This window comes from Mya arenaria, chromosome 11 (assembly GCF_026914265.1).
Source record: "Mya arenaria isolate MELC-2E11 chromosome 11, ASM2691426v1".
NCBI classification, from domain to species: Eukaryota; Metazoa; Mollusca; class Bivalvia; order Myida; family Myidae; genus Mya; species Mya arenaria.
In genome coordinates, this window is record NC_069132.1 from 50,139,114 (window position 1) to 50,154,897 (window position 15,784).

Genomic DNA, 15,784 nt, shown 5'->3' on the forward strand with positions numbered 1-15,784 from the left:
AAAATGTGCATTGTTTTATTGAATATGTTTAAAATTGAACATTTTAAATATGAACTTTTTTACAATAGTAATAACCCCTAATAGCATAGGCGGGTTTTTACCAAGCGCGAATCTCAGAAAAAATGGAAAAAAAATCGAAGGCCGAATTTTATATTTACTTTTAATATTTTTATTTTTTTTACATTTGTTTTGCTAACACAAACCCTTTGCAGACGATACCATTAAAATATGGGGTCATCAGACAACCATGGTACAATTCACATATATAAGCTGTTTTCCCCGCTTCAAAATAATGGAATATTCCATTGCAGTTTCCTGAATTTACGGATTCCACGTGTTACCAAGGTTTATCGCCTGTCGCGAAGGGAACAACTTATTAGCAGACCTTGTAATTAACTCCATGTTAAACAAGAAGTTTTTGCGGCTTTATTTATTTTTCTGGTAATAAAACATGGAACTTTAATGAAATTTCACGAGAAAGTCAAGGTAAACGCGTAAACCTATTTTTTTCTCTAGGAAGTGTGACAATACCGTATAGTGTACGGGGTATCGAAGATTGGACGCGATTATTTGACAAAAAGCAAGCGGGTGATGGTGATTAAAATGATAAAAGCTTATATATCATATCATCGTAACTTCAAGGGTATTTTGTATGCGGGTAGATCACTCTAAATTGCATTCATCGCATTTTGCGGCATTTCTGTTACATAAGGCTGTCCGGATAGCGCAGTGGTTAGCGCATTCGCTTCTTACCAAGGCTCCATGTCGGGTTCGATTCCCGGCCTTGGCGCATGTGAGATTGGTTTGAGGTCACAAAGCCGCACAAGTGGGTTTCCTTCCGGGTACTCCGGTTTCCCCAACAACACAAGAACACACTCTCGCGTAAAATCATGATTAATATATTGTTGAAATAACTTGTTTCACAATCGTTGTAAAACTAATATGTTTAAACTAAATTTTGGGTACCAAAAATACTTCTTTGGCGAATTTCCCATCAACCGGTGGGGATAAAACTTCCCTTTGGCTTCAAACATTTGTTTAAGGGACCCTTGGGGATGTGACGGGTCAAGCCATAATGCAGCCATTGTAGGGCGCGGGCAGATCTTAAACTCACTTACAACAATATAAATTGGTAATTAATACAACTGCAACTTATAAACGGCGTTGAAAATATCATTCAATTGCATTCAATAAGCAAATACATTCGAAGAATAAAAATGCTTATCATCATACGCTTATTTATTAAAATACGTGTTCGGAATGTTTTCATGTTGGTGTGTAGTGGGTGTATTTTTAAAATGTGTTATAAGCTCTCTGATGAATTATAGAGATTTATCAGTGAAATAGCAATTTGATATTTTTTCACTATTTTGACATTTTAGCCCGCTCTCACTTCAAACGTCAGTGCGCAGAGAGCTGGGACGCAATTTCAACGACGTCAAACCCTGTCAAGTGACGTAACTTGGGCTTACAATTTGGCGCACTTTTCTCGAAAAAAAAAACTTTTAGATTTAATTGTATATTCTTGTTAGGTAAATAATAACAAATTGTTGGTTTCAGTGTAAGAAAACCAACGTATATACTTCAATCGTGGCTACGCCACTCGTAATATGTAGCTTTTGATACTCACTCGATGGAATATAATACGATCTTACACCAGAATAAACTATAACCCTTTCTCAATATATATAAGACTTCTAAACTTACCCAGACGCAGTTCTTGGACTTTTCACACTCGTCATCGCTCACTCGTCCTGGTAGAAACTGAAACAGTTAAAAAGGAACATTAGAATCATAGTTTTTAGTCTATTAATTGGGCGTTTTTACAATTATTTCACAAATACAAATAGTGTAATAAATAAGTCATGCATGTATATAATCTTATCATTTTCTTGAAAGTTTATACGTTCTATAAAACAAAGTAAGACCCGAGCGTCGGTTTTTTGCGAAAACAAGGTTTACCGAGTTTCTACAAAACACCCTGCGCGAGGGATGGGATGATCCTCACCCGTGTGGCCAATGTAGATGATGCGTTCAGTTCGCAAACCAATAGAGACTGTCTATTTATAGGTCATATAATCAAGCAAAAATAACCAAAAATATGACACTTACGAAAATTCACTTTATGTCTTAAGTAGTCGGAACCTCGGGAAATACTTCGAAATAACGAACATTCGATATAACCGAACTACAAAACATGTCTAACTAACCCTAGAACGATCGATTTTTTTCGACATAAACAGAACTTCAAGATAACAGAGTTCGACATAGCGAGTTTCGAATGTATACATATTATTCGTTGGTGCGGAGGAAAGCAAGCTGTTGAGGTCTTTGTTCCCATATATAAGGTGTAATCTCCTGAAGTTATCAACAAGTTATCAACATTTCTGTTTGCAGAGGTTAATGCATACTTATCAACCAACAATATCTCGGAACTTGAAAAACTGCCATCAAAAATGCTTACAATTATCTTTTCTTATCTTAGAAAAGACCTGAGAGCTACAGATAAAACGGGAGAAAATAAGACGAATGTACATGAAAAAGGGCTGTTGTAAACATAAAGTATTTTAATCTTTGATCCATCGATACTTGTGTTTACTTTTTTACGGGGAGCATCATTAATAAAAGGATCGTTGAAAATAGGTTAATGGGTCATTATCTACATGTAGCCCATGAAAATTTGTTTCTAAAATCATCACAATTCTATGTACAATGTCTGAACATATGGAAATGATACAAATATGTTCACGGATGTCGATGCAATGAAAGGGTGAAAGTGGTGAAGTTGTTAAAGCTGCACTCTCACAGATTGACCGTTTTTACAACTCCTTAAATAAACCATTTGAGGCGTAAATGTCTGGAAACAGGTGTAACAAGATTGCTGACAAAAGATAAGATCATATTTACGTTCGAAAACTGATTTTTATGGCTAAAAGCGTTCCTAAACGGTTGAGATCTGTTCTATAGTGAATTATTTTATATGGAATATATAATTTATTGAATGCAACGATACAAAAATCTAAGACAAAAACTTAAAATAATGTCAAAACTGTCAGTCTGTGAGTGTGCGGCTTTAAGGCGTCCGCCTCTCACCCAAGAGCTAGTGGGTTAATCTCAACCAGGGCCCATGATAACTAACAATCTCAAGTCCGTAAAATTTGGACGCAAGAGGCAAAACTTCACATCTTTATTTATTTCTGTATTAACCTATCCCTGTGTGTTATGGTGCCATTTGATGGATGGCGAGCAGGTTTAAAACGCTGGCATAAAGCTTAATATAAGTGTTTGTTTTGTAAATGTCATTCAAAAGAATAAATTCCAGATAATTCCCTCATAATATATAGTCTCTTTTATCCCCGTTCAATTTACTCAAAATAGTACAGTGTGTTCACAAAATCAAATAAAACTGAACTCAACTTAATTCAGTACATAAAATTAAAGGCCTCCGGCCCAAAATACATACATTTATATATATATTATAAATTACAATACAATGGTGTTATTGCTTAATACAAATTGCATACAGATTTCAATATTAATCCGCCATTTCTAACAAGCAAAAATTAAATATTGCCACTTGTCTAATAACAAAACTATTTCTGACTGTAGGAGTCTGTAAAAGGCAATTCTGAATTGTAAAGTATTATCAACAATAATGTCCTTCGAACATATGAATACTTAACATGGTATCATTGAAGTAAATAACAACCTTTTTTGATGATCAACATGCATTTTTGTTCTTCGATTTATATAGTGCCGACTTTCTGCTAAGCATATTTTTTTTCTTGTTTCTTCTTGAAACTGACAGTTACATACACACACAATAAAATGAACGCTTGAGAGACTGGCATCAATATTTATCTGAGGCATAAACGCCCTACCCCTTCAGTTGAAAATGCATTTATTCGACCTTTTAAAAAAATCCTTGTTTGAAAATCATGTACATAAGGGCGTACGTGGCTGCACGCCAGTGACCCACATAAAACATGTGCATAAATCTCTGAAATAACAACGTTTATGACTGAAATTGCACAAGTACATATCTTTTTTACATGCACTAGGAATTGCTCCCCGAGGGGGGTTTTTATTGCGAACAAAGCATATCTTAGGGTCATAAGCTTCTTATTTATTTCAGACAAACTCAGACTTATCGTCGTGTGATGCCAAAGGCTAGATAATTTGTTTTCATTTTTCATCACAGGTTTTGATATCCGTAGAGATTTCGGGGGTATTTATTGTGATTTTTGATGCCCCTCATTGGTAACTTTAGACTGCTCGAACACAAAATACATGAAACAGATGAATCACTTTCATAAAATGGTGTAAATGTAGTCAAAGTATGTTTATATAACTACAGACGTGATAAAAATGTCTAAAGATCGTTAAATGGCATAAATGAAGGTAAGGGGCGTAACTGTGTATGACGACATTGAACTAAGGGACTTAACTGAACAATTTTAAAAAAATATGTCATTATATAATACAGTCATAAAATTCATAATTTTAGTCATATTTATACGTATATTAGTTATAAATGAATCCATATTTGGGCTAGAACACAAATTGAGAACATGAGCCTACTATGAGAAGGTAGGGGACGGGGGTATGGGGACGGGCGGTAAGGGGGGGTGCTTTACCACATTACAAGAAGTTTGGAATATAAAACCCTTTCACAAAGACTTCCGCTTTAACACATTCATCTTCAAAGGGCCGATTTTTCAGAACAATCTTAAGTTTGGTAACGTTGGTAACGTTGTTAATTACTGGCTCGTTGTTAACAAAATAATCAAATCTTAAATACTCTGAAATACTCTGAATGTTTCATGGAACTATATGTTGTCTGTGGTACTTATCAAAATAATTGAAACAGATTCAGCTATGCTTGATTTACTTACAGATGCACTCTTACTCCCACATAAGATTTACCACAATTAATAATATTGCTTTAATTTACTGAAAAAGATGAATGAATGGCGAAAACAATGGTATTATGAAGGACACCGAGTTTTATTTGAAAGAAAAGTGCACGGTATTTCTACTTTATGAGACTATAGTAGACCACAGTACATCTTTTAGCATTCACCAATCATTTAATAATTTTGCGTTTTCAGCTATTTAATACACGGTTACAATCTTTATTCAGTAATTAATATTTTCAATAAATGCATTTTTTAATAAGTAGTTAAACGTTTACCACTTCAAAATGTTTGTTATACATGTGTATGTATTGATTTTGAATAAAGGTGTCACTTTAAATATTTCAGCATATCATAAACTGTTTCACCTTTGAAAGTTAACAATGATGCCGTTAACAACGTTGTGAACTTTAACAAAATTCTGAAGAATCGGCGCATTTGTTTGCTGAATATATTGCACAATTTCATATGACATTAATAAGTCTATGCAACAAAACATGTACGAAAACGAGGGCGGAATGTCTTTTAACAATACCAGTAACTGCCAAAAGCACTCAAGAGGCGAACATATTGAAATTTATATTCCTAGACACTTCGTCAGATAATCTCTAAACTTCACTATCACAATCTAAATACATATATGTCTCTTGCTACAGTGCAACAAATTGGTAATCATTATGAAAACACAAGTGGTTCACTCTTGTGTTAACAGACTTGAAAAGTTTTTGTCGTAAATTCAAGAGTACTTTATCCATGTTTTGACAGAATGCTTTCGAATGTTGCAATAGAGTAGGTCACGAGAGACGAAAGAAATGTTTGGATCTGTCGATCGGAAGACCCCGGCCATTTTCCATCGAAAACAGCCTTGGATGTATGCCGGTACATCAGTACAAGTAGTTCGTAAAATTTTAGTAATAATTAATGGTTATTTTTATAACTAAAGTTGAAATTGATTGCCGGTGAAGTGTATTATTGCATGAATGATAAATATATATTATGAGTAAAGTCATTAAGTTCAATTGCTAAATTGAAATTACTACGCGATATACTTGCAGCGAAGTTAAAAGTAAAGATTTCTGACATTGTAAACCATCCATATACATCCGAGGTTGTTTTCGATGGAAAATGGCCGAGGAGTTCCGAATGAGGATTTGTAAGATAAGTGGTCTGGTCTCTTTTAACTATGTTTATTTACAAGCATTCCACTTTTCCATTTTTCAACACTTGAATCAGGTGTATTCGAAGGTATAAATTGCTCTAGGTATTTCTAAACACAAAACATAGGCAGGCAAAGTGAGAGCTGTACTTGCCATATGTCATTTTTGAGACATCAAAAGCTTCCCGGAGAATAAAAACCCAAAATATGCACTTAAGACATGCCAGGGCGCTAAACAATTAACAGTTAACAAAAGCACATCGAATTATGCAGACACTACGAGAAAAAGTCTACGGGAAAAGGGTAAATTAACAGTTGATAAAACATTGAATTACCGTTGATATTATACCCTAGTCAACACTCGAAATTCGCTATGTCGAACTCTTTTATTTCGATATTATGTTTATGTCGAACTTTTCTTCGAATGTGATGGGTTTAGTAGTTGACAATTTGTATTTCGGTTATATCGAATTATCGTTATCCCGAGGTCCAAACGACTTCGACATAGCGATTTTTAACTGTATATGAAGTTATTTTTAAAATACCAGCTCTTTTAACCTGGTGTGTTATCTTCTTTGCGTAATAATGTTGTATGCTAGCTTCACATTCAGCTTATATCATTACATGCACATATAAAATTATGAACCAGACCGGGAAAACATTGAATTTATTTATAGAGTGACATTCTATATTTAGATCAGAATAATGAGAAAAACCCAGTGTATATGAAATATAATGTGCTACGTCGTTGGCTGTCTTGACCAATGAGAGACTGTCTATTATGGGTTAAATAAAATCAACAAAAGTTGGGTCATAAAGCAGTTAGAGTTAATAAGAAGAAATTACTGGGGGGGAAAGTTGGTGGGGTGCGGGGTGGGGGGAGGGCAGTGTAAGACTACTCGACCTCGCTCTCTCCCGGACTTTATCAACTCAACGCTGCGGTCCAAGACCTGGTGAGTCATAACTAATATTATGCAAATGGAATCAGTATAAAGATGATTAATATATTACCGCGGCAGACACAATTGATCGTAAATAATGCTACAAAATATATAACCATCATGATATTAATCTAAGAAGTGTGCATACTTGTACCAAAGAGCCTCCAAACCACAAGAATTCGGCAAATCATGCTACTTTTCATCACCGGATCTTGCTAGAGGAATCACTAGGCTTTCCAGAGTCTAAGTTATACAAGGTGGTTGAAAGTATGAAATTTATACGTCGTCTTTTTTCGTTTGTTTCAGTCAAAGTTACAGAATTGGGGTGTTTTATTCGTGTCCATTCAAACAATAACTCAGATAAACGGCAACATGTAGGAAGAGCTTAACTGTGCTATAACTATCGCAGGGAGACATTATGCTATTCACTTATACGTCACGCTATTTATTGAACGCTGTCCTTGACAACATACTACCAAATAATTACCTCACCCACTGCCCTTTTGATTTAAACTATTTTCAATAACTCGAGTTGTGGGTGGAGTACCTGTAACTTATGTTTAGCTCTTTCTGACTTTAATGTCCGCCATATACACGTACTTACTTACTACTAATGTGTCTAAACCACTGGCGAGTTAAGGGGGGGGGGCATCCGGCAAGCGAGCTCGCTCAAATCGTTCAAGTTTAATTTTATTTCTATATGGGAGTACAAAAGTAACAAAATACGCTAAAATGAACCATTTCCGACAACACAATGTTAAAATGTTATTTATGGATTAACCCCAACTCCCCTTGAAAATACTTTATGCCATATCTCATTTTTGAGATAGTGCCGCATTTCAAAATGTTGCGCCCCTTAGTTATGCCCCTCTTACGTCGAATCCCGGACCGCCCCTGTAAACTAAAAAGACAAAATGTTAACTCTAGAAATGGCTGTTAGCAATGGAATGATACCCAAGAAACAATGTATTATGTTATAATAAGGACATTACACATACGACTATTAGCTATGCCATTAATTACTGCACCATTTGTCATAATCAAGGATGCGTCTGCTCTGTTGATACTAAAAACACGTGGTGCACATAGACATGCCGAGAATTAGTATTACGTCATTGCTGTTAACACTCGGATGAGCATGTGGCAATCTATCATTAACCTTGTATCGCCATTCACTATAGATTGTTTACAGCAATTAGCAACTTTGTGTACTAGTTCTAATTTTGAATAACATGGTTGGTGCAGAAATATGGGTAATTCAGACTAAGATACACTTGAAAAGATACATACTTGAGTTTTAAAAACCTACAGTCTATTTGTATTCATAAAACTTATTAAGCAATTTCTTAACTTAAGTCGATTCCCTAAAATGTTTAAAGTCATGTTAAAGATTGTTTTTAAGTGATGTTAACAAAAAAGCAAGTTTATTTAATACAATCAATGAAAAGAAAGCATTTCAGATATTGTTAAGATGTTGTATCATATGACTAGTAAAATAATTAACTTAAGAAATTGAAAGTTAGGATATTACTTGAGATATTTTATGAATACCGGCCGGTTTCCTTTTTTTAATTTAGCCGCATTACACACTAAGTAAAGAATTTCCTGCTTCCTGACTGGATTGTTTTTATAACTGTCCAATCCTATAACAGAATTTCAGACGGGAACCTATTTTATCGTCTTAGATTTTTCGTTAAAGCACCCCCCAATGCCCATTTGAAAAAAAAATACTGAATAAAATCCGTATTACAAACTAAACAAATTCACATGTATGAGTATACCGGTTAAGAACCAAACATTGGACATGCTTGACATGGTTAAGTCAAATTATAACGAGTCAAGGAAATCGAGGAAGCAAGGCTTGATGGAAAAAAATGATATCATTTCTGTTTCGTGTAGAATGATAAATTAGTTTGTTAACTAATCAGTTTTAATAACAATTGTTGCTGGACGAACATTATAAGTGAGTAAACCAGACGATGGTATTCATCCATAATTCACGGAATAACATGCATGCGTGTTTTAAGGATACATTGGTTTGAGGTTATCCTCTGATATATGAGTCAGCTTAAACAAGAATAATGATCGTCATAAAGGCTCAAAATTGATATTGAGTTATTTTGAGAGTAACTCTTTTCCACTCAAAAATTTAAAGTGACACTCTTATTCAAAATCAATACATACACATGTATAAAACACACCAATGTTTGAGTGATAAACCTTGAACTACTTTATAAAGAATGCGTTTATGGAAAATATTTATGACTAATAACAAGAGAGTAACAGTGTATTTAATAACTGAAAACGCACGAATATTAAATGATTGGTGAGTGCTAAACGATTTACTGTTATCAACTGTCGTTTCATACGGTAGAAACACCGTGTTTTCTGAACATTTCTTTCAAATTAAACTTGGCATCCTTCATAAGAACCAATGCTTTTGACATGTATTAATTCTTTTTGACATGTTAAAACTACTGTATAAATTGTGGTAAATCGTATTTAGGAGAAAGAGTAAAACTTTAAATATAAAGTTTTCATCCAGTAAACATAATTATTGTCGATTTAAATGAGATTTCAATTCAATTTCAATTTCAAAAAGGTGTTGGTCGTTCTATAATTGCAAAATAAATTTACAATATTAAAACCTTTAACAAATGGTTAAATGCCAATATTCCAGAAATAATCAGTTAACGCACGATTTGTCAATGAAGAGTACTCACAAAACACATGAAATGGTCATAAAAGGTATTGCTGTGAAATATATATCAAAAAATAATTGGACTTTAAAGAAAATATGCGGTCATAAATGTTATTTGCGAGGAAAGCCAAGTTCTACGTTATAATACAAATGTCGTGCATCTTTTAACAGGTACTCAATTAATGCCAGGAGTTTGATTCAATTTTCCCAGGCTGGAGCACCTGTGGCCGCTAAAACTTCAGTACAGGTGGGAACACCCCGGGGAGGGGGGGGGGGGGCTGTACATTTTGAACATTTGGTCAGAATGACACGGAATTTATTTGATGGAAATGTATTTTATTTGTCTGGAAACGTTGCTCTAATTTCAGTTGTGTGGCTTTGACCGGAAAATGCTCAAAACTCGTCTGGTGAGCAGACCGTTAATAAATCATCAAAGACCAATTCCTTTTCGGTGTTCAAAATACACTTGTGTTACACAAGATACAAATTTCTCGAATTTTATAAGTGCCTTATAACTGAATTTAGCTAAGCTGATTATTTTTACTTTGGTATATATATTTTTTTTTTCTTTTCGGTGTTCAAAAATACATGTATCACAGTATGTTGACCCAGACGCCATTTTTTCGAAACATTTTTAGTGCCTTGTAACTGGTTTTAGCTTAGCTGACTATTTTTATTTTAGTATAATTTTTCTTTTCGGTGTTCAAAAATTTCTCGAACATTAAAAGTGCCTTATAACAGAACTAAGCTAAGCCATATATTTCTATTTTGGTATAATTTGTGTAATTTTCACATTTTTTTAAGTTTTTGGACTTTAAACCGAAATAATCGTTATGCTTACCATGATACTTTCATCTTTATTTAGCAAAATCAAAATTGAGCAAAAACAATGACTTAATGAAATAAGTGATTAAAACATGTTATGCTTAGAACGCTCGAGAGTTTTGGACCTGGGGCGGTTTCAATACAGGATTTAGGCGTACCTTCAATAATCTTTAATCTGTATACACGTCACAAATGGCAACACTTTGTATTGTTTTATTTCATGAACTTTGTGTTCAGTTTTGGCATTTGCTAATGCACTTGATTTAATGCACTCAAATATGTAGCAAAATAATGGATCTATGATTCTAAATGATTTCAACATATTAGATCTTTTTTTAAACGGCCCCCAATCTCCAAAGTTAAGGTGTCTGAAAATGATTTAGAATGTATTAATTGTTACTTTCAATGTTTATATTTGCCTAAAATTAACACACAAAACTCGCTATTTCGAAGTCGTTGGGACCTGGGAAAATACTTCGAGATAACGAATATCATTCGATACTACTGAAATACAAAAAAGTGTAAAACTAAACCGAAAAAAAGTCGGAAAAGGTTCGACATAACCAGAACGTCGAGATAACATAGCAAGTTCCGACTGTCCATGTATATATTTCGCCTATTTTCTTCGACATATACATTTATATGCAAGTATGACAGGATATCAACAGTACTCTATAAAGAATATATCCAAACCCTTGTAGCGATCCGCAAACATTAATCTTACAAGCTATGTATCTCTTGTGACTTCTTTAATATTCTTTCCTCAGTTTTTACATGGATTAGAGAATGGAGTGTTTTTTATCGGCTCATTTCGTCTGTTCAACCATCTGTCTTATTATAAGTCGGTCTGACATATGTTAATCTGTAAGATGTTTCTTTCTGTATGTCTGTATGTCTGTCTGTTTGCCGTCCGCCTTAAAGCCCACCCACCTGATCGTCCACCAGCCCAACCACGCGTCCGTCCGTCCGTCTCTCTCTCTCCCTAACTCCGTCTGTACGTACGTCCGTCCGTCCGTCAGACCTGTTTATCTTGTATGTCCGTCAGTCTGTCTGTACGACTGTCTGCGCAGTCGTCTGTGTTGAGTTGACCATCTTTGGTTAGGTAAGCTAAGCTGATAGATATTCTATTTACAAAACATAGACAAATCTCACAGCTGTAGCGGCCATTGTTTACGGTTGTACTGAAACTTGGCCAGGACACGGCGTTTATCAGCTGATGTTTTACGGTAGCGACCATGAATAATCTCGGAGGTATAATAGCGTCTGATGTTGTTTCCAAGTCTCTAATCAAGTCTGATGTGTTCGAAGCATTCATGTCAGTGTTTATTACTCTCCTGGTTAATATTAAACACTATCATTCTATAACACCATCATTTATATCGTAAGTATACATTCTACATTTCAAGCGATAATATTGAATGATATGTGTTTTTACGTATTTCAAGACTTTAAATGTATTTTATGTTGTTGTTTTTATAAAAAGTAAAATCCCGCGTGGTAAATGTCATGAAGGTATCAAAACTTTATTCAGTTTTAAAGGCAAAGGTATCTCCTGACTGACTCTAACCGCACGTGTTGTCAATCGACCAGTCTTCAAATCAATCAACCAATCAATAAAGCAAACAAGTCACAACGCCAACAAGTGAGTGAGTGATTTAATGAATGATTGAATGAATAATGATTGTACGAATTAAATGATTGAACGAATAAATGAACGAATGAACGAACGAACGAAGAAATGGATATTTGAATGAATGAATGAATGAATGAATGAATGAATGAATGAATGAATGAATGAATGAATGAATGAATGAATGAATTAATTAATTAATGAATTAATGAATTAATCAATCAATCAATTAATAAATCATTTAATTAATCAATTAATCCATCCATCTATTCATCAATTAATCAATTAAACAGTCAGTCAATTAATTTATCAAATAATCAATCTATCCTGGGAGGGGGGTTTATCTATGGAAACCATCGATCAATATACGAATTATGCAATGTTATTAAGACGACCAATCAATCGATAATACATATCAATGCACAATTCCTGTTTAAGTCAATTCATATAGGTATATAAAATTTGTTGAAAATTTCGTTCCATGCTCCTTATAATAGGTAATAACGATATCAAAGCCATCCATGAGACCTATTCCACTCACCTCTGTAACACAGTGGGCCCGGCATCTAGCCACAGGGATAACACCCGTACTGCCGGAGTCCCCCGCCGCCACGGCTGCCAGCGTCAACAGCGTCGCCACGTGCACGATGACACATGCGCACGTCCGACAGAACCGCGTACCATGGTAATCCATTGTGTTTCACTTTATACTAATGGATTCGTTTCGTTTTTATGAATGTTGACCTATAAAGGCGTTTTATTGTTGGTTTGTTTTCATTTTAAGTAACATAATTATTATATTCCCCAGCATAGAAATCATTAGTAAGTACTGTTTGGATAACACCATTAACCTTTGATTAACTCCATTTTTTGAACACTGTGTATTTGTCTTCAAAAACTAGAAGAATGATTTAGATTCAGATCATGCGTTTAACAATAGTGGCCTATTAATCCTCTCACGAGCACAAAACAACGCCAAAAACCACCTGCTCGGCACAACCACTGGAGTTGAGGGGCAACACTAGCCGCTCAAGCCGGAAACTGCGTCCCAGGGGAGGCCGCTCGCGCTTTGGGCTTGCCAATCACCGAGGGACGTCACAATAAATCCCCGAGTTATAACAGGAAACAGGGGATAGTGATCCACGGCAATATCCCCCTCACAGTTCTAACAATTGTTTATTATTTGTTAATCCACAATATGAACGCTGTATCGGAACGTCTGCGATTTTCCAGAAACTCCAAGCTATATTGTTATGATACTTCCCAGAAAAGCGCTATATATCGTTCCACTGTTTTTCGGATCGGCAACTTAATGAACCTAATAAAAATTTAGTACATATGAGTGAACATACATCAAGATTTCAGTCAAATTTCTCGAACCATTGCATAAACCAGACCATGACATGGTTTCTAGGGCCCCGATTAAACGCCTGATAAACGTGGGGATCCTAAATAAATTAAATTCAGATTACCTCGTTCTGGGTAATGGACAATATTGTGCCTGTTTTGGAACCAAAAATTGTAACGACCTTTATGCTTGTAACGTTAAATTCTTGCATACCAATAAGATTTACGAATTTTAGCTTTTTCTTATGAATGTATTTATGTAAAATACTTATACTCTCTTCTGGTGCATCCAAAAAACAAACTATTACTCAGTAGTTTGGTTAATTTTGGCGAACCAACTCGAATAAATCTCTAACAGGTTTTAGAAATGTAATAAAACAACTCTTAGCAGTCATTAACCGCACAAATACATTATGTTTTATTTTGAAGAAACTGATACCTTTTTTATGTCCTGTATTTATTATAAAATCTGCATATCCAATCATAAAGTTTATCAAAACATCTTCGAGTCTATTAAACACAGCTTTGTAGGCACGCGTTCATTATTTTGCTATTAACAACAACAACTAGTCCTTAAAATGCCTACATGTAAGGAAAATTGGTCCGTAAGTCTGTTAACTTCATTTATATGAGTCGGTAAAAATGAAATATAGAAATATGAAAAATACGTGTCTTTCAATAGAGCGTAAAATAGTTACACGTGTTAGCTGCAATATTATCCATCTGAAGTTTTGGGGATAAATTGTTGAAAATAATGAGTTTTCAAGGAAATTGATTTAAAATGTACGAAAGTAATTAATTTCATAACAGACAAAACATTGAGATATGTTGCGCAATGCTATCTCTCTCTTTCTCTCTCCCTCTCCATCGGGAAAGAATTAAATCACAAGTTAGATTTTAGAAACATTTCTTTTTAAACTGATTGGTATATGCCAATATCTTATGAGCTTTAAAACGTTCTAAAAGATATTTACTTGCAAACACAAAAAACTTTATATTGAGTGAGTTGTATATATCACTTAAAAATGATTTTATATCTTTAAGCGAAATATTAAAATCCAAAGTTGAAACTATCCAGGAAACTTTTCTAGTTCAAGAGTTTAAATATATTTAATTCACGTTAAGCTTTAATATTTTCACAAACAACTTCATATCCTCCTTAAACAAAAAAAGTGAAAAAGATATTATAACACATGACAATTATTTTAAGCTTTGATCTTTACACCTACTGCATATAATCCTAATAAAACAGCGATGAAATAAATAAAGAATACGATATATCAAACGGATATTTACAACCGCTTTTAACTAATTCTACTGTAGTATTGAAATTGAACACCTTCAACTCTGTTCGCCCATTTTAAGGATAATATATTTAATTACTGTTCCCATGATATTGTCTTTCGTAAGAATACTTTCCTCATCTTAAATGTTATTTAATTCCCATGAGAATCGTTATTTCTGAAAGATAAATGAATAAAAAGAGAACACTTTTTATGAGTTACAAATGCATCTTGTTATGCACCCCTTTTAAAGTTTACCAAATGAGGTTTTACTTTTATGTTTTAAAGATATTTGTTTTCATAATTATTAGTCCCATTTGTACATACTTAATTATTTAATGAAAGTATGTGCAATAATAGATTTAATAGCATACATTAATATAACATTAAATATATTATTTATATATCATATAGAGCAACATGCGTACGGATTTGTATAGATTCACAATTAAATAGTAATACATTGAAAAACCAGTCTAACCAAAGTTTTTATATATCACATAAAAGTAATCCATTGATCACACAAATCGCACGATTTATCACTTATTCAATAACTTTACTTTTTCAAAACTTCTACGGAATAGTTCCAATGTGTAGTTCAAGACTTTCAGAGATTAGTTCCAATAGCTGAGCACGTAAATAACGGTTAATCCTAGCGAGAATAATAACCTTACTGTATACTGGAAAGAAACACCATCAAATCGACCGCTTAGAACTGAAATTTGAAACTTATTTCCTATCTATCAGAGGAGTTCCGAATCATTCTCGTGCCAAACTTGATTACGCATGCGCAGTGGAGGCAACGAGGAGAGCTCATTTGTGGTTTCTCAAACTGAGAGCGGCTTGATATTTATCTCGTTCGATGACGGTTGCTGGAGAAAATACGTTATGATACTGATCAATGCATTTATAATTCGTGCATGTTTATTTAATAGGCCAGTATTTCTAAGAATAAATTAATGTATTATCTTCAGGCAGACTGCCA

At 34.2% G+C, this 15,784-nt stretch overlaps 1 protein-coding gene across 3 annotated transcripts in view; it reads right to left on the reverse strand.

Annotated features, from left to right (window-relative positions):
- Nucleotides 1-15,499, reverse strand: part of LOC128207335 (uncharacterized) — a 94,223-nt gene extending 78,724 nt beyond the window's left edge. The window contains exons 1-3 of one of the 3 annotated variants that reach the window (XM_052910186.1): nt 15,281-15,499; nt 12,711-13,487; nt 1,708-1,764 (exon numbers count right to left, since the gene is read on the reverse strand). In XM_052910186.1, the coding sequence (XP_052766146.1) occupies nt 1,708-1,764; nt 12,711-12,863 (210 nt within the window). In that variant the 5' untranslated portion in view covers nt 12,864-13,487; nt 15,281-15,499. Of the gene's footprint in view, nt 1-1,707; nt 1,765-12,710; nt 13,488-14,490; nt 14,588-15,280 lie in introns of those variants that run through there. The other 2 variants (XM_052910187.1, XM_052910188.1) reach the window with 2 other exon arrangements.
- Nucleotides 15,500-15,784: the final 285 nt, after the last annotated feature.